The 18,396-nt window shown below is 39.8% G+C and overlaps 1 protein-coding gene across 1 annotated transcript in view; it reads right to left on the bottom strand.

Moving 5' to 3' along the window:
* The window catches only part of LOC125481133 (chloride channel protein 2-like), a gene marked incomplete at its 3' end in the record, with an annotated part of 28,887 nt that extends 10,799 nt beyond the window's left edge, over positions 1–18,088 (bottom strand). Inside the window, exons 1-3 of the mRNA XM_048592288.1 lie at positions 18,019–18,088; positions 17,006–17,131; positions 16,799–16,883 (exon numbers count right to left, since the gene is read on the bottom strand). Of these exons, the coding sequence (XP_048448245.1) occupies positions 16,799–16,883; positions 17,006–17,131; positions 18,019–18,088 (281 nt within the window). The remainder of the gene's footprint in view (positions 1–16,798; positions 16,884–17,005; positions 17,132–18,018) is intronic.
* Positions 18,089–18,396: the final 308 nt, after the last annotated feature.

Below are 18,396 nucleotides of genomic sequence, written 5' to 3'. Positions count from 1 at the left end.
TTGGCACCATGGAACACTATTATACATGATAATGTATCAATTATTCTTATGAAAAAAATTTTCTTTAAAAACATCTTTAAATTTCACTGTTACATTGAGCAAAATTCTTATATCAAATTGGATCAAAGTACTTATATCCTTCATGTTTGTGCAAACTGACTGTTCCACCATCATATTTGGTGCATTTTATTTGTCTACAGTCAGTCAGTCCTAGGTAGCAACATATAAAGGAATTCAGTCAGTGGATGGTATGGATTCCTTCTAGAGATTTCTCTATTTGTTGTGATAAAAGTGACCCGTGCGAACTAAATCACTACTCACTGATCTAAAACATGAGCTTGGATTATCAAAATGAAAACTGAAAGAACTGCAGATACTGTAAATCAGGAACAAAAACAGAAGTTGCTGGAAAAGCTCAGCATCTGAAGAAAAAAATCAGACTTAACGTTTCGGATCTGGTGACCCTTCCTCAGAATTTGGGCTTGGATTATTGAACTGACAGGCCCCAACAATGTGCCTTTGTTTAAATACATGTGCTGATATGCATGTTATATTCACTGGATGAACATTCAACTGTGCGTCCAGAAGGCATTTGTAACAAACTCTCCTGCTGATAATTAGTTTCAGTTCCTTCTGGTAAACCCTGACTTTGAATATTCTATTCTCATACTGACAGCAATCATGTTTTTGTTTAAACAGCAAAACAAATGAAACTGTTCCTAAAACGAAAAGATGAAAGGTCTGGTAGAAGAGTCTTTGCCATTTTTAATAACCACTTAATTCATTTTGAACTTAGAAGAGTAACAGCCAACTTGATTGAAGCATACAAGATCTTGAGGTCTTGGCAGGGTGCATTGAAAATAATGTTTCCTCATGTGAGAGAATCTAGAAATAGAGGGTCATTGTTTAAAATGAGAAGGTGATAGCATAATGGTATAGTTACTGGACTAATCATCTAGACACCCAGGTAGTGTTCTGGGGAACTGTGTTCAAAGCCTACCACAGCAGGTAGTGGATCTGAATTTTTAAAAATTGGAATTAAAAGACATTGTTGGTCATTGTAAAAGTCCATCTGATTCACGTCTACAATTTAGGGAAGGGAATTTGTCATCCTTACCTGGTCTGGCCTATATGTCTCCAGACCCACAATAGCCCTCCGACATGGCCATGCAAGCCAGTATCAAACTGCTACAAAGTTACTGTTGGTCGTCTCAGCTTTAGGACATCTCTGCAGAAATTCCGCAGGGTAGTGTCCTGAGCCTAGCCATTCCCAGCTGCTTCTTCAACTACCTTTCCCTCCATTGCAATGTCTCAAGTGGGAAATGATTACTGATGACTGCACAATGTTTAATACCATTCATAACTGCTCAGATACTGGAGCAATCATGTCCAAATATAGGAAGATTTGGATAACATCCAGGTTTGGGATAACAGGTGGTAAGTAACAATTGTCTCATAGAAGTATCAGGTAATGACCATCTCCAACAAGATGAAACTTAACCACTGTCACCTGAGTTTAATAGCATTGCCATCACTGAATGCTCTACTATTGACATCTGGGAGGTTACCATTGACCAGAAGTTGAACTAGACTTGCCATAAAAATACTGAGGCAACAAGATTAGGTCAGAGGCTAGGAATACTGCAGCAGGTAACTCACCATCGGACTCCCCAGAGCCTATCCACCATTTAACAAGGCACAAGTCAGTAGTATGATGGAAAACTCCACACTTTCCTGAGGAGTGCAGCTCTAACAACACTCCAGAAGTTAGACACCATCCAGGATGATGGCACCCCATCCATAAACATTCATTCTCTCCAACAGTGAACCTTAGTGACAGTAGTGTTAATAAACTATAAGATGCAACAACTAATCAAGCCTCCTTCTAAAGCAGCAAACGCCATCATTTAGAAGGACAAGGACAGCAGGCACATGGGAATACCACCAGTTGCACATTCCCCCTCCAAACTACTCACCATGAATTGGAAATATATTGCCATTCCTTCAGCGTCACTGGATCAAACTCTCTCCCTAAAAGCATTATGCCTGTACTTCCACCAGATAGATTACAGGGTTCAAGAAGGCAGCTCACTACCACCTTCTCAAGGGTAACTAATAAAGGCTGCCCCAACCAGCACAGCTCACATCTTCTGAATAAGTAATACCTAAGGGGTTGCCTGTTTAAGATAGGGGTAAGAGGAATAGCTTTTTCACAAAAGATTGAGAGCCATGAAAATTTAAAGGGAAATGGAAACAGCAGCTTTGAATATTTTTAAGTCAGAGGTAGATTGATAAATATGGAGGTGAAAGGTTATTTGGGATCGGTGGAAATGTGGATTAATCAGACCAGCCATGATGTTACTTATTGGCAGAGCTGTGCCAAGGTGCCAAGTCACCTAGTCTCATTCCTAGTTCATATCTTTCATTGTTTAGTTTCTACAATGATCTTCAATTTAGCATCAGATCCTCCAATCCTCAGCAAGATTCACATGGTTCTGAGGAAGACAGGCAGATAGCTTTAAAAGACATTGGAAGAATTTGGGGGCAGAGAAGAATAGCAAATACCAAAGAAAAGAGAAATCACAAGAAAAACAGACAAAATGTAGGTGAAGGGCTGAAAACAATAAGCGTTAAAGAGGATCCTTTAAACCAAATTACTGTGTAGTCTAGTAAAGCTGTGGTGCTATTTTGTGGTACAGGCAAAAACCCAACATAGCCTAGAAGGTCAAAAAGTTTTACCTCACCTAGTAGCTGTGATTCAGGACCACATCCTAAGATTTGGATCATGTTTTTTGACTGTAATGATTTACTGATGAGGTTAAACTATGGGGGTTCGAGAAAGAAAGTGAACGAGATAACTGGAACACAACAAACAAATATTCCCCCAATTAAGATCATTATTTCTGCCTTCTCCCACATTCCCACAACACCACCCTAAATCTACCTTTCTTTTCACCTGATGTAGTGTATTCCGAGGTGATTTAAAATTTTAATATTAATGATGGAAAAATCAAATAGCTGAACACAATCTCAGACAACACTAATCCTACACAAAGACAAATAGGAGGAAAAAAGGGTAAAATTATATCCGGCATGTTGAAACATTTGAATACCAGTGTGTGAATTCTATACATCATTCTAATGTTTTCATGAGCTGATCTGGACAACTATTTCAATGTTGTTCTTAAAACTATTTTCACTTTTGGATGAACAGAGCAAAATAGCCATTGAGGAAAAAATATTTGCATTGATTAGAAGATCATCACCTAATCTAAAAAAGATTATAAATACTGAAGGATGATGTATTGTCTAATATGCTAATTCTCCAATTTGCACCTTCCAGTTAATCACAGCTAACATTTGCACAGCTAAGGCCTTGATCTACTCCGCTACCTCTCCAGGACAACAAACTTCTACCTCCATTGCTGGGTTTCTATGGTAACTTTCCATGTGCCCCATATATCTGGAAACTATGGCATTTCCAAAATCTTTATCATTTTAAAAACATGTTGGTGGGGATTTAAGCACCTCAATCCCTTAATTATTAAGTATATAATCAATGTGTGTAGATAGCATACAAGTGACTGCATGAAATTGACTCGATTCATTGAGTAGGAGATGTGAATATATTTTAAAGGAACAGACTACATCTGAGTTCATCAGCCTAGTACTGATTAAGGGAAATATCCAAATTGCTTAGATATTTCCAAATAAAATTATAAGCTGGTCATTTGAATCTATAGGGAAGATATTGCGCATGATCTTTTCTTCAAGCTTCACAAAAATCCCAGGCACAGAAATCCATCTGTTTCTGAAATTGCATGTTGGGATATTCTCAAACAATGTGACTGACTTGTCTTTAACTGTCATCCTTTCAAAGAGCTTGCTGTTCAGCTGGTGTAAATGTTGTGCCAGCTGAAAGTCGATACTAACCTTTATCTGGAAGAGCAGCGCTCCACAAGAACATCACCATTGATTTTAGTGGTTGCACCAATGGTTGTAGAGCTATCGTAATGCATGTCTAGCTGCATGTGTCTATGTCTAAGGATGTTACGGTATTGTGTAAGTAACTGTACATGTTGCTCAACTTTTTAAAATTCATTCTTGGGATAAAGCTTCACTATTTTTTTGAACAAGCCTTTGGTTATCTCCTCATACTTCTGAGATTTTGTGGCATACTAGGTTTATTAATACTCCTGTGACTCATCTAGTATTGTTTCATTTTTTTTTCCAAAATCAATCATGCGTTGTGGGCATCACTAGGTGGGCCAGCATTTATTGTCCATACCTAATTACCTTTAAAATTATTCTGGTCTGACACTGTCTTGAATCGCTGCAGTCCTTGGCATGCAAATACACTCAAGGCAGTTAGGAAAGGAGTTCTAGGGTTTTGATACAGTCACTATAAAGTATTGGCAAAGATAGTGTGTGCTTTGGAGGGGAAATTTAAGACAATGGAGCTCACATGCATCGGCTGCCCTTGCCCTCTGTGTTGGTGTTTGGAACGTTCTGTCCCAGCAGCCATGGGGTGTAGCTACAGGACATTTTATGGATGGTACACACAACTGCAAATGTGCATCAGCTGTGGAGGGAATGAATGTTGAAGCTGCCGGATGGGATGCCAAATCAGGAGGGCTGCTTTGTCCTAGATAGTGTCAAGCTTCATGCCTGTTGCTGCAGTTGAATTTATCCAGGTAAGTAAAGAGTATTCCAGAAACTCCCAACTTGTGCCTTACAGATGGAACAAGTTTCGGAAGTCAGGTGATGAGTTACTTACCGCAGAATTCCTTGCCTCTGACCTGCTCTTATAGTCATAGTATGTGGTGTGGTTGGTCCAGTTCAGCTTCTATTCAGTGGTAAGCCCCCAGTATGTTTATAGTGGAGAATTTAGCAATAGTAGTATAATTGATCATCAAGGAGCATTAGTTAGATTTTCTCTTGATGGAAATAGTCATGGCTTTGCATTTTTTTTTTTTTTACACACACCACTAATCCCAACATAGGCAGTGGAACTAATTATTAGTAATGATTAAATGTTTCCTCCAGACATCAATATCGCATCACATGATTGTACATTAATATAAAATCACTCTGTCACAACTATCAAAATGATGTGAACTATAAATGAATGCAGTGAAAACTGAAAAAAATAACAGAAAATTGAAGTGTCTTGGGGACTAAGTACTTCTGTGAGATTTTAGGAATGTGACTACATAGCTTGCAAAGCAGCCCCATTTTGAGTTATTCACTGGCTCGTGAAAATATTTGGCCATTAAGACTCTTCAGACTGTAGGTACTTAGTTAGCACTGAACTCACCAGTAAATTATTGAAATTTGTATGCTGTGTTTGGCTGTTTCCTAGTCACCATTTGAAGATATCAAGTCTCTTTCCCCTTACTTGGTTAGGCGACCAGATTGAAGCACCTCAAAACCCTAGCATCTCCCAACCAAACAAATGTAAGTTAAATGACACAAAAATCAAACTGTAAAATCTCCAATGTTACAATATTGAATATTGTCATGAAATGCATAAAGATCTTGTGATTTTTTTTTCCTGGTTGAATAAGTTGAACTTTCTCCTGATATATACTGGCATGCCACAGGATGCTCATTTCATTTCTTCCTTAACTGACATCAACACAGATGTCAACTGTCCAGTCTTTTGGCAGATAGCCAGCTATTTTGAGGCTCTGTGCATATTTTAGTGCCTTCTACTAAAAACTTTCATTTTTACCTAATAAAAGCAAAATACTGTGGATGTTGGAAATATGAAAGAAACACAGGGATTGCTAGAGAAACACAGGGAATGCAGGAGAAACCGAGTAGGTCTAGCAGCATCTGTGGAGAGAGAAACAGATATGACTGCTATCAGACTTGAAACATTACAATGCTTCTCTCTGTAGGTTCTGCCAGAGCTGCTGATTTTCATTAGCATTTTCTGTATTTGTTTCATTTTTACCTTCTCCAGTAATATTTTGTTCAGGTCTATGGAGTTTCAAATGCATGTCTGTCTCGCTGGCTTCACACTGCAGGTAGAATTTAATAACAATGTTTCTTCTCTCATTTATTCCCATCATTGGGAAGATCAATACTTTTTCAATGATTATATCATTGTGAGAGGTTTCTTGCTGTCATTTATCAGTTTCTCTGTTGCTCTATCGTTTTGCTTCATTTCAACTTCAACTTACCAGGCCATTAACTTTCTATTCCATTTGATTGCACATTTCTGCCATATGTCTCCCATCTACCGAACAACCTTGAACGATTTCAGTTTTGTCAAGTCGTCACCTAAGATTCATTCACGTTCTGTTATCAATGGAAATCTGACCACTCCAATTCTTTCACCTGGACTTTCACTTCTTCCAAGTCATTAAACATTTACTAAAGTCATTTGCTAAGCGGGATTTCAGAAAAAATGTGAAGCATGAAAGAGTTGATCTAGACAGTATTATCTTGATGGAAGAGAAAGAAAATCTTGCGGGTTAGTTAGACTAAAGGATGTAAATGTGCTAGAACCCAGTAGTTACCTCTCAGCAGATGGAGATGAGGGAGGAAATTGTTAAGGTTCTATTAAATGTGTGGTGTGTTGGACAACTGGAGAGTAGACAACGTAGTACCAATTTATATAAATGCAAACAGAGTGAATGGGTTGGCACAAGCCATGGGGGAATCTTTAAGGCTTGAGCCATTGATGAAGTTTGTCTGAGTTAAAAATGGAAGAAAAAAAAAGAAGTTCCAGCACAGATTCCAAAAAGGATAGCCCTATGCTATTTAACTTGCACATCTGTTTGAGGGGGTAACAAACATGGTAGATGGTAAAGTCCAGTGGATGTTATATACATGGACTTTAGAAAAGCCTTTGATACAATATCGCACAAGAAGCCACTGAAGAAGAAACGAGATTTGGAATAAGAGGGGAGAAGCAATTTAAAATTGGTTAGAAGAAAATAAAACAGCGGCGGCTGAATTTCCAACAGGACTTAAAAAAATCCAATTGATGCACTTTCATAGCACACAATGCACATATGACCCATGCATGACTTTACAAGGGATTTTCATCTTTTCAACAGGTTTGGGTTTGTAGTGAATAAAACCCGAAAGAACTGCGGATGCTGTAAATCAGGAACAAAAACAAAGTTGCTGGAGAAGCTCAGCAGGTCTGGCAGCAGGTGAAGGAGAAAACAGAGTTAACGTTTCGGGTCCAGTGACCCTTCCTCAGAACTGATGGTGGCTGGGAAAACATCAGTTTATATGCAGAAAATAGGGAGGTGGGTGGGGTAGGGAGTAAACGATAGGATAGAGCCCAAAGAGAGAGAGAAAGACAGTTGGACAGACAAAGGAGTTGCTAACGATCAGGCTGGGAGGGTGCGTAGTTGTTAATGGGGACTGTTAGTGACTAACAACAGGGGGTGTGTAATGGCAGGCTATGTGGTAACAAGGCCTGGTGTGTGGGGTCGGGGGCTGGAACATGGGAGAGTTTAGGCCCTAAAATTATTGAACTTGATATTGAGTCTGGAGGGCTGCAGGGTCCCCAAGCAGAATATGAGGTGTTGTTCTTCCAGCTTGATCTGAGCTTTGCTGGAACACTGCAGCAAGCCAGAGACAGATGTTGGCCAGGGAACAGGGTGTTGCATTAAAGTGGCAGGCAACAGGTAGTACAGGGTCCTTTTTTGCAAGCAGGATGTAGATGTTCTGTGAAGCGATCACCCAGTCTACGCTTCGTTTCCCCAAGGTAGTGGAGACCACGTTGTGAGCAGTGAATGCAGTAGACTGGATTCTGGGAAGTGCAGGTGAAATGTTGCTTCACCTGGAAGGTATGTTTAGGCCCTTGGATACCGGGGAGGGAGGTGGTAAATGGGCAGGTGTTGCACCTTCACCGGTTACAGGGGAAGGTGCCGTAGGGCTGTGGGGATGTGTTCGGGGTGAAGGAGGTGTGGACCAGGGCGTCCAGGAGGGAATGGTCCCTGCGGAAGACGGACAAGGGAGGGGAGGGGAATAGATGTCTGGTGGTGGCATCTCGCTAGAGGTGGCGGAAATGGCATCTGATGATCTTCTGGATGTGGGTGCTGGTGGGATGGTAGGTGAGGATAAGGGGAACCCTATCGCTGCTGTGGGAGGGAACAGAAGGGGTGAGGGCGGAAATGCGGGAGATGGGTCGGACCTGATTGAGGGCCCTGTCGACAATGGGCTGGGGAATCCTCGGTTGAGGAAGAAGGTGGACATTTCGGAGTCTCCCTTGTCGAAGTTGGCCTCATCTGAACATATGCGACCGAGACGGAGTAACTGAGAGAATGGGATGGAGTCTTTACAGGAATTGGGGTGTGAGGATGTATAGTCCAGATAGCTGTGGGACTCAGGTGGGTTTGTAATGGATATTAGTGGCCAGTCTATCACCAGAAATGGAAACACAAATGTCAAGGAAGGGCAGGGAGGAGTCAGAGATAGACCAGGTGAATGTGATGGCAGGGCGGAAATTGGAGGCAAAATCGATGAAGTTTTCCAATTCTAGATGAGAGAGGGAAGCAGCACCGACGATATCATTGATGTATCAGAGAAAGAGTTGTGGGTGGGGGCCGGAATAGGACTGGAACAAGGAATGTTCCACATACCCCATGAAGAGACAGGCATAATTAGGGCCCACGCGGGTACCCATGGCAACCTCTCATACCTGAAGGAAATGAGAGGAGTTGAAAGAGAAGTTGTTGAGGGTGAGGACAAGCTCGGCCAAGCGGAGGAGAGTGGTGGTGGGGGGGATGGTTCAGGTCTTTGCTCCAGGCAGAAGCGGAGAGCCCTAAGACCCTCCTGGTGGGAATGGACGTGTAAAGGGATTGCATGTCCATGGTAAAGAGGAGGCGGCTGAACCGGTAAACTGGAAGTTTTGAAACCGACGTAAGGTGTCAGAGGAATCATGGATACATGTAGGCAGGGATTGGACCGGGGGGAGAAGACCGAGTCAAAGTATGCAGAGATGAGTTCTGTGGGGCACGAGCAGGCTGAAAGAATAGATCTGCCCAGACAGTCCTGTTTGTGGATTTTTGGCAGGAGGTAGAAACGAGCTGCGCGGGGTTGGGGGACTATTAGCTTGGAAGCTGAGGGGGGAGATCACCAGATGAAATGAGATGTTACCGTGGTGGATACAATGGCCTGATGTGCCATGGTGGGGTCATGGTCCAGGGGAAAGTAGGAGGAGGTTTCTCAGAGTTGGTTTCTGTAAGGTAGAGGTGAGTACGCCAGACTACAACAGCATCACCCTTATCGGCAGGCTTAATGACAAAGTCAGGGTTAGATCTGAGTGAATGGAGTGCAGTCAGTTTGGAGGGAGGGTGTTGGGTTTGTAGTGCATTTGTGGATTGCAATAGAATGCGTGGGGAGCAAGCATGTAGTGAGGGTCCAGTTAAAACACTTTCCTCAGTTGTTCAACACAACAACATCAAATTCCAACAACATTTAAAAATTTTCTAAAATCATCCGTGTCCCCTCTCATTCTTTCATAACACCCCATTCTCCCTCCAATTTCACCACCCCACTTCCATGCCACCATGTGCCTCACTTTGCTCAGGGGTCAGTTCTCCAACATAGCAGCACATCTCCCAACACTACTGAGTGACTGTCTAGACATTACTCCATTCACATTCTCTCAAGACACCCCATGCCCTCTCACATTCCTCCATGCCACATATATCCTCCACAGCTACACACCAACATGTCATTAGCATTCAGGAATCATGCAAGAGTGATGGAAATTATTTAAAAACCACTGGAATACCATTCAACCCATAATTTTATGATAAAACTGAATTCAATTTCAGTATGAATAATACTGTATCAAAACACCCAAAGGAAAAAATCATAATCCTTATTACATTTTTAAGCAAACAAGAAACCGTAAAAGACATATTTTGTTACTTTAAGCTTTCAGAAGTTTCAATGATTCTTGGATCAATTAGATCACCTGCTGAGGTATGCTTTTGAAACCCAGCCAAGCATTCAAATACATTAAAAAAAATGCAGCAGGTCTCTCTTAACACTGAGATAGGCCTCTTTGGGCATCTCTTGTGATCCTGCCACAAATCTCACCAGAGCTCAGTCTCCTATAAGATTCTGACCTAAGTCAACATTCAGGATAGATTTGATAGGTGCATAAAAGGAAGAGGAATTATGGGAAGTCAAGAACAGAGTGGGCAAACATGATTAGAATTATTTGCTAACAGTGAAGGGGAATGCGTTGGTTGAACTGAACGGTTTATTGCTGTATTTACAAATATCTTGATCATAGCTAATTTGTTTTGGAATATACTTTTTAGTTTCAGGAATTAAAATTTTAACTGCAGATAAATTGGGGCATTTAATTGTAAAACTGATGAACAACCTTGATGTACAGACAGTCCTCATTTAAAGTTGATTCACATCAGATAATTTCATTTTAAAGCTTTTAATAAAAGCAGCAATGACACATCTGTTTAATACTGTGAGTTTCAGTTTAATATTGTTTCCTACAGAATGTGCGTGCCTGCCTGCCATCAAGAACTTTCTCCAGGCTTCCTCTCCCACATTCGCGTCCCCTTGTCCTTAATCCTGGGCCTGCCTCTACCCACAGTTCTTTGTCAGCCCAGTACCAGCTCCCGCCATTTTAAAGTCTTAAACTTTAAAGTTCTTACTGTTAAATCTGGACTGACACCTTTCTCTGCTGTCCATCATTCCAAATTTGGAATGAAGTCCATCGCTTCATGTAATGGCAGACACTAATCAGTATAATTGGTTCTGCCAGCACTGACAAACTTTAGCCACTAGATGGAGAATAGACAATTCAAAATTTATCAGATATATTTACTTTTAACATTTATACATAACAATTACAATCATAATGCATTTCTTCTACATTTTAAACTTTGTATCATATTAACATTTTTACGTATGAAGTCACACCATTTCAACTTGTAACATGTAAAAGTTGTTTCTGCTCAGAAAGATCCTGAAGTACCAAACCATGCAGTTTTGCTTCTTTTATATTTAATAATTTATTTGAGTTTGCAAGTTATTTCAGCCTGGATTACATAGTACTACACAAGTATAGTACAGTATTTCATTTTGTAAGTTTTTTTTCTGAGTAAGACAAAGATCTCCAGGCACCTAATTCTGGTTTTAACATTAATTCTTGCAACAAATAATGCTTCACTCAGAGTTATTTCACAATTTTCAGGAACCATGACTAAGTGGAGGATTTCACGTAAATGCAGTTCAAATAAGCTTGGAGTTAATTACAGCCTAAAGCTAACATACATTTATTTTACAAGATCATGGGAAGGGTAGGAAAAGCAATAGATTATAGGGGTAACACAGTGTGGAGCTGCAGGAACGCAGCAGGCTAGGCAGCATCAGAGGAGCAGGAAAGTTGACGTTTTGGGTCGAGACCCTTCTTCAGAATCTTCCTCAGAACTTTCTATCACAGAATCATAGAACCCTACAATGTGGAAGCAGGCCATTTGGCCTATTGAGTCTGCACCAACCCTCTGAAGGGCATGTCAAACAGACCCATCCCCCTACCCCATACCTGTAACCCTACATTTCCCATGGCTAACCCACCTAACCTGCACACCCTGGACACCATGGACATTTTAACATGGCCAATCCACCAAACCTGTGGGAGAAAACCTACACAGAGGCAGAGAGAATGTGTAAGTTCCACACAGTTGCCCAAGGCTGGAATGAACTGGGTTCTTGGCACTGGGAGGCAGCGGTGCTATCCACTAAGCCACCGTGCCACCCTCTATGTTAGCATAATGGTACTAGGAGGTCTCCATGGAGCTGACGGGTTCTGAATTAAAGGGAAACTGCTTGATAACCATGTTCTGATTCACTCCTAAACAAGCAACCACAGCTTATGTGGGAGCAGTAAAGTGGAAAACCACTCGGCCTACAAAGAGAATGCATCAAGAAAGGTGCGTGTGTCCGCATGTGTGCGTGCGTGTGTAGGTACTAGTAAGTCTATAGTAATAGCTAGCTATCTTCAACTCACTCTTCTCTGCAAATCCCCTGTTGAATGAGGAATGAAACACCTCTAAAGTCAGTGACAAATTCTCAACCAGTGAATGAGAGATAGCATCAGAATGCAAATAACCTTGTGGTAACAGCAAAGAACTAAAAGGCTTTGTAACAAGCTGACAGAAACTAATCGAATCCTGGGCTGCAGGCTGGTGCTTTCGAGCAGGGTCTGATTTTTTTTTAATTTATCTCCCCTTATTATCTTTATTTTGTCTGTCTTTGTGTGTTCATCTGTTTGTGAAGGGGGAATTTAAGAAGGGATGGAGTTTTAAGTTGTTAAACGATAATTTAGCAATTCATATTTCCTAGTTGCTATTGGTTAAAGAGAATTTGTTCATAACAAAGTTATTTTCATATCAAATACAGAAATCTGGTGGGTGTTTTCTTTTAACTTGAGATCATCAGTCTGGTAGATTGTGAACTTTGGATAATTTGACTAAATCTTTTTACATTTGTGACAACTATACGAATAGTGGGGCTTTACTTCTAATGTATTACCCCAGTGGTCGCAACAGGTCTTTCAAGAAAATTGGAGGATCACTTGGCCCAAAAAACTAAAATGATCCCCATATACTAAGAAGAATTAAGTAAATTGGATTGTTCTCAGGACAAGTGATGAACCTTCTAGATGTTGTAAGATAAGAGAATGCTTGGGAGTGGGGGAAGAGGACAGAGGTGTTAGGTGGGGAGCAAAAAATAGAACTGAGTTTATAATGCAAGCCTTTATAACCTTTTGTGTTAATAGTGCTTGCGTTATTTTCATTTCTCTTTACATATCCAATAAAAAAGTTTGTTTTGTTAAGCAACAGGAAATCTTGCAGAAACAAAAACAGAAATTGCTGAAAAAGCTCAGCAGGTCTGGCAGTATCTGTGGATAGAAATCAGAGTTAACATTTCAGGTCGAGAGACCCTTTGTCAGAATGGAAGTCTTGCAGTATGGCTTTGTTTGTCAATTTGAGTGTTCAGACTTCCTGCTCACCTTTAAAAATCCTAACAGGATCATATCAATCTACTGTGACATCTATGCAGCTTTGTTTACAGGCTTTCTGATTTGAATAAAATATTTTTCATAATAAATCTATTGTTATGCTTTTATGATTGACTTTATTTGCATAATAGAAAACATGATATTGGAGTAAATAATTGAATACCTATAAAAACTGACATTGATTCTCAGTGAACAAGAATATTTTTGCCTAACCTGAGCATTAAATAAAACTAGATTCTCATATATGATCAGTAATGCTGGATCAGGAGTTCAAGAGACATAAACATATCTATGCTAGAATTAAATAACCAAAACTCCAAGCAACAGGAAATTTAAAATAGTATTATTCTATTAAAATAGCTGATTTGGGAGGGGTAGTGTTTGCTGTTGCTTATTGCCGAGGTAGAGCTTTCTTTTGCACTGACAATGCTGACAGTCTGAAAACAGAGGTACGAATAGGCCATTCAGCCTATCAAGCCCAGCACTCACTATCTCTCATTTCATACATATTATCACAATAAAAATTTGAGGAGCTATTTAAAAACGGTATTGTCAATGCAGTATTACTGACTGTCTCACATTTTCTTTCAGGTTCTATCAAAGTCTCACAAACCCATTAATGTCTCCTCCAGCTACACTCTACTCCCTTGCTTATCATCAGTGTCTCCCATAATTGATCACTAGTTTGCTTTCTTCTGCTCTAATGATTTCCCACTCTGTCACTGATGACTCAGGTATCCAATGAACATTTCATTCGGTTTCTCTCTCAAAACATGGCTTGTTTCTGCTAGAGCTACATAGATCACCTGTTTCCTGAGCTTCTTGGAAAACTTTGACTCTTTGTTGGTGTTCACACACCTGTTTGATACTAAGGGAGTGGAAGTTAACAAGATGCAGCAAAGTCATGTGTCTGCACTCAATGGCACTCTCCACCATGAGAAAGCCAGCAACACTAGTAACACTAAGTATCTGCTCCATCTGGCAAGAGAGAATGAGATGCAGTTAGCTGTCAGTCAATAGAGCGTCTCAGTGGACACCGCCCCCACCTTTATGCAACAGTGGATGGCAAATATCAAAATGGTGCAACTATCTGGAAGAGCCAGACATACAATTCTTCATGATGGCAATAACCTTCATAGACACTGGCAAACAGGTCTTGCCCAGTTCTGACATTGTGGCTGTGGCTACAGAAAGTGGAAGAACTCAATTAAAAATGTTTTTCCTGAGGCACAGACACCACACACATTTCACCTCAATTAGGAACATTGCTCCCTGAAAAGCTTATAGAGATAAGAACTTCTGCTGACAATCCTCTTTCTCCTCCATCTTTCAGCACCTTGTCCTGCTCTATGTGCTTCTATGCAGCAATTACTTTATGCTGCATTCCAGGAGGAAATGTTATTGAACACTTGCCTCTTGGAGCGACTGGTTCAAGCAGAAGACATGAAATCATCAAAATCTCCATCAGCACCTTCCATACTATTTCCTGCAGTCTTTTATAATTCAAAAACAGCTATAATAACACAAAATATTTGCAAAACTGAAGTAACACCAGAAAAAAAATCAACTAACATCTATATGCAGGAACAAAAACAAAGTTGCTGGAAAAGCTCAGCAGATCTGGCAGCATCTGTGATGGAGAAAACAGAGTTAACGTTTCGGGTCCGGTGACCCTTCCTCAGAACTGATGGTGGCTGGGAAAACGTCAGTTTATATACAGAATATACAGGTGGGGTAGGGAGTAAACAATAGGATAGAACCCAAAGAGAGAGAAAGACAGTTGGACAGACAAAGGAGTTGCCAACGATCAGGCTGGGAGGGTGAATAGTTGTTAATGGGGACTGTTAGTGACTAACAACAGGGGGTGTGTAATGGCAGGCTATGTGGTAACAAGGCCTGGTGTGTGGGATAGGGGGCTGGGACATGGGAGAGTTTAGGCCCTAAAATTATTGAACTCAATATTGAGTCCGGAGGGCTGTAGGGTCCCCAAGCGGAAAATGAGGTGTTGTTCCTCCAGCTTGCGTTCTTTCGGTTTTTATTTAACATCTGTATGCAGTTGGTGATGCTTTTAAGCAGCACTGGTCATCGTGTCTTTCCCGCTACTGAATGAATTTTTAGCTGTGAGAAGTTAGGAGGAGGGTTCAGTTCAAGCTTTGAGCTCCAAAATATCAGCACAGCTTTCTGAGCACCAAAACACTGAATCTACTATTTCTGAATCCATGCCTATTGTGGCCACCCTTGACAAATGAACAGAACAAAATATCCATTTGATACCTGGAGATATGCTGGCTTTACTGTAGCATTGTGGGAATATACAGGCTATTATTGAGGGACACATTGCATATTGTACCAAGGACAACGGACATTTATTTTTAAATCAAATTGCATGGCTTTCATGGTCTTGCTTGAAGAGTTGATTGAGAAACAAAAAATACTTTTCTAAGTAGAAAGCAATGATTCTGGTGGCTGTCAGCACTTCGGAGAGGGACTGAAAAAAAACAAACAAATTCTGCTATATATGTACATTAAAAAGTGATTACACGACTACGTGCAAACGGTGTAAATCTATACACTGTAATCACCAGCACTCCTGTTCTCCTCTTTCCCAAGTACCAGCAACATTGTAGTACAGTTTCACAGATGTCCAAATAACCATTTGTCAACCTAAGCAATAGAGATCTATTCAATGGTGAGGACTATACACCACCCTCCTCTCATACCTTGATGTATAGACACACAAAATGGCACAGATAAAGAACAGAGGAGCCTTATCCATCATCGTTCAGGAATCCTCATCAATGAAGAAGCAGCAATGTCACACTAATTGATATTCCAGTTGTAAGCTGCTCTTGAGGCTCATCTGATGACCAGAATAATGAAAACGGGAATTTGATGCATTAGAATCCTGCATGCTAATCATTCTAATTTTGCAAAGATATGCTAATATTCTGTCAATATCTCTAATTTAAAGAGAAAGCTTTCTCACTATAAAATGGATTTTACGTTATGTTCATTCCACAATATACACAAGATTCTCAATTTTCCCAAATAAGATTTTCAATATGTTTCTCAGATCTCAAATTGTTCTTTTTAAAATTTCGATTTCCATTTGAGGACAACTCAAATTTTAAAAATGCACTGGTGGAAGCTCTGTCCTGGTTTCGATCCGGAAAACTCACAATAAAGGTCCTTTGTTAGTATGGATGCCATGCCGGCCATAATTTTAGGAGGTTTGTTTCTTTACATTTCAGAATTCTTTTTCAAATATTTTCAAAACACCATGTTTCAAGGATAAATGCACATTTATTGCACATCGATTTGAAAGCAATAAGATGAATCCACCCCCACCCCCTCCCAATGACTGATTTTATGAGACATGCCTGCATTTCAATCCTTCTAGTCTGTGAGACTTTAGGAAAAAGTACATTATAGTTTAAATATCACACCAAAGTAGTATTGATTTATAAAACCACTGAGGTCAAACCACCATGAATTCAGCAGTTTTGACTTTGAGAGCACATGTCTAAAGCTTCTGTTTGTCTTGATATGAAAGAGCTGCAATCAGACAATGTAACTCACTACTGCAAGTTAATTGATCAGTACCAGCAGGAAAATGTCATGCATGGGAGTTCCATTGCGAAGAGGCCTGGATGCTAGCCTGTACAGTTACAATGAATCATTTTAATGACCTCTTGCATTTATATAAATCATACAATAATTATATGATCACTTTTAACCACAATATCAGCTTGAGTTACAAAAACATACCCAATGACTGCAAAAGCTGGCAGTTCTTGAAGATCAAATGGAAAATCTAGACGAAATCGAGTTTTAAACAAGGCAGTGATGGTTTCTGCAAAAGATGGATCGAAGTTCATATCTTAGAGATCAAAATATTCACGGACAGATGGTACAAAATCTCTTTAGCATTGGACATTATTATATTTTCATAATCTATTTGCTATGTTAAGATACCTTCATCTTTGTTCCACACAGCCAGAACTCGGAAAATAAAGGCACTGAAGGTAGCAGCAAAGAAACCACGCCAGTAATTTCTGACAGCAAAAAATGTTGATGTTACTTCAATACTAAAAAGGACACCTATATGGAAGGAAATCAGAACAAAGCAATTAGCAGCTATTAAAATGGAACATTTGGGATTAAATCTAATTCTACACTTTATAAAAGGGAGGGACAGGGAAACATTCCTGGAAAAATAATGTTAAAAATAAAATAAAATCTGAGGCAAACGTGTAATGTGTTCTTTTCGAAGACTATTGCCAACTCATGCAAATAAACTTGTAAGCAGCCATAGCAGCACCAAATCAGCCACAGCAGACAGGTCAAAGGGCAAAACATTGCCAACATTCAAATAAAGGGGGCAACTCTTAACCTATAAGCGAAAGCTGCAAGATCAGAAAAGCCACAAGGCCACTATCTGTAGCCATTAGTCAGGATTCTAAAGAAGCTAAATGAAGAAGGGATTAAAAATACTGACTTTGCCAAATGAATTAAGAAATCGATATGGTAAGTAAATCATTGCTTTTAACGTTGTTAATCTGTTAAAAAATGGAAAAGGGAAAAGAGTCAGAAAAAGAGAAGTATTGATAGCAAGTGACCAAATCACTAATAATTTCAGCTAAATATTATTTAGGTTAACCACGATTATGCCGAACTATTGGTTGCCATAAACCTACTATCACCAGTGTTCTTGATGACCAACACTGATTTCTGATCAAGCAACATGTTCATTGTAAAAAAAAATTCGTCCTTGTTTTAAATAGCTCCACAAGGTCTTGTCTCAGTGTAATCACTGAAACCCAACCACCTTCCAAAGACTTGTGCTCTTCTAAGTCTGGCCTATCATCAGTAGCTGTGCCTTTAGTCATATGGCTCTGGAATTCCTCCCTATATCTCTCCACCTCACTTTCCAGCTTTAAGACACTCCTGAAAACTTACCTGCATGACCTAGTTTTTGGTCAGCTCACCTAGTATCTCATTGTGTAATCCTGTGTCATAATTGGTTTTATATTCCTCCTGTGAAATGTCTTGGGACATTTATGTCAAAAGTATCATATAAATAAAAGATATAATTGTAAACTTGAAAATATAAAAGTATTGTGTGTAACCATACCTTCAGATACTTTTCACTCTCATTTAAGAGAAGTAGCTTTTTTTAAACTGCATTTTCCAATTTTATATCATAGATTTGTATAATTCTCAAGCACAGGTGGTGGCCATTTGGCCCATCATGCCTGGGCTACATCTTCGAAAAAAATTCAATTATTCCACTACCCTGTTGTTTCTTCAAAATGCTGATTTTTCTTTTCCTTTTCAAAATATAATCACTTACAATTTATAATAAA

This window comes from Rhincodon typus, unplaced genomic scaffold (genome assembly GCF_021869965.1).
Source record: "Rhincodon typus isolate 14 unplaced genomic scaffold, sRhiTyp1.1 hic_rhity00000978, whole genome shotgun sequence".
NCBI classification, from domain to species: Eukaryota; Metazoa; Chordata; class Chondrichthyes; order Orectolobiformes; family Rhincodontidae; genus Rhincodon; species Rhincodon typus.
This window is presented reverse-complemented; position numbering and strand designations above follow the sequence as displayed.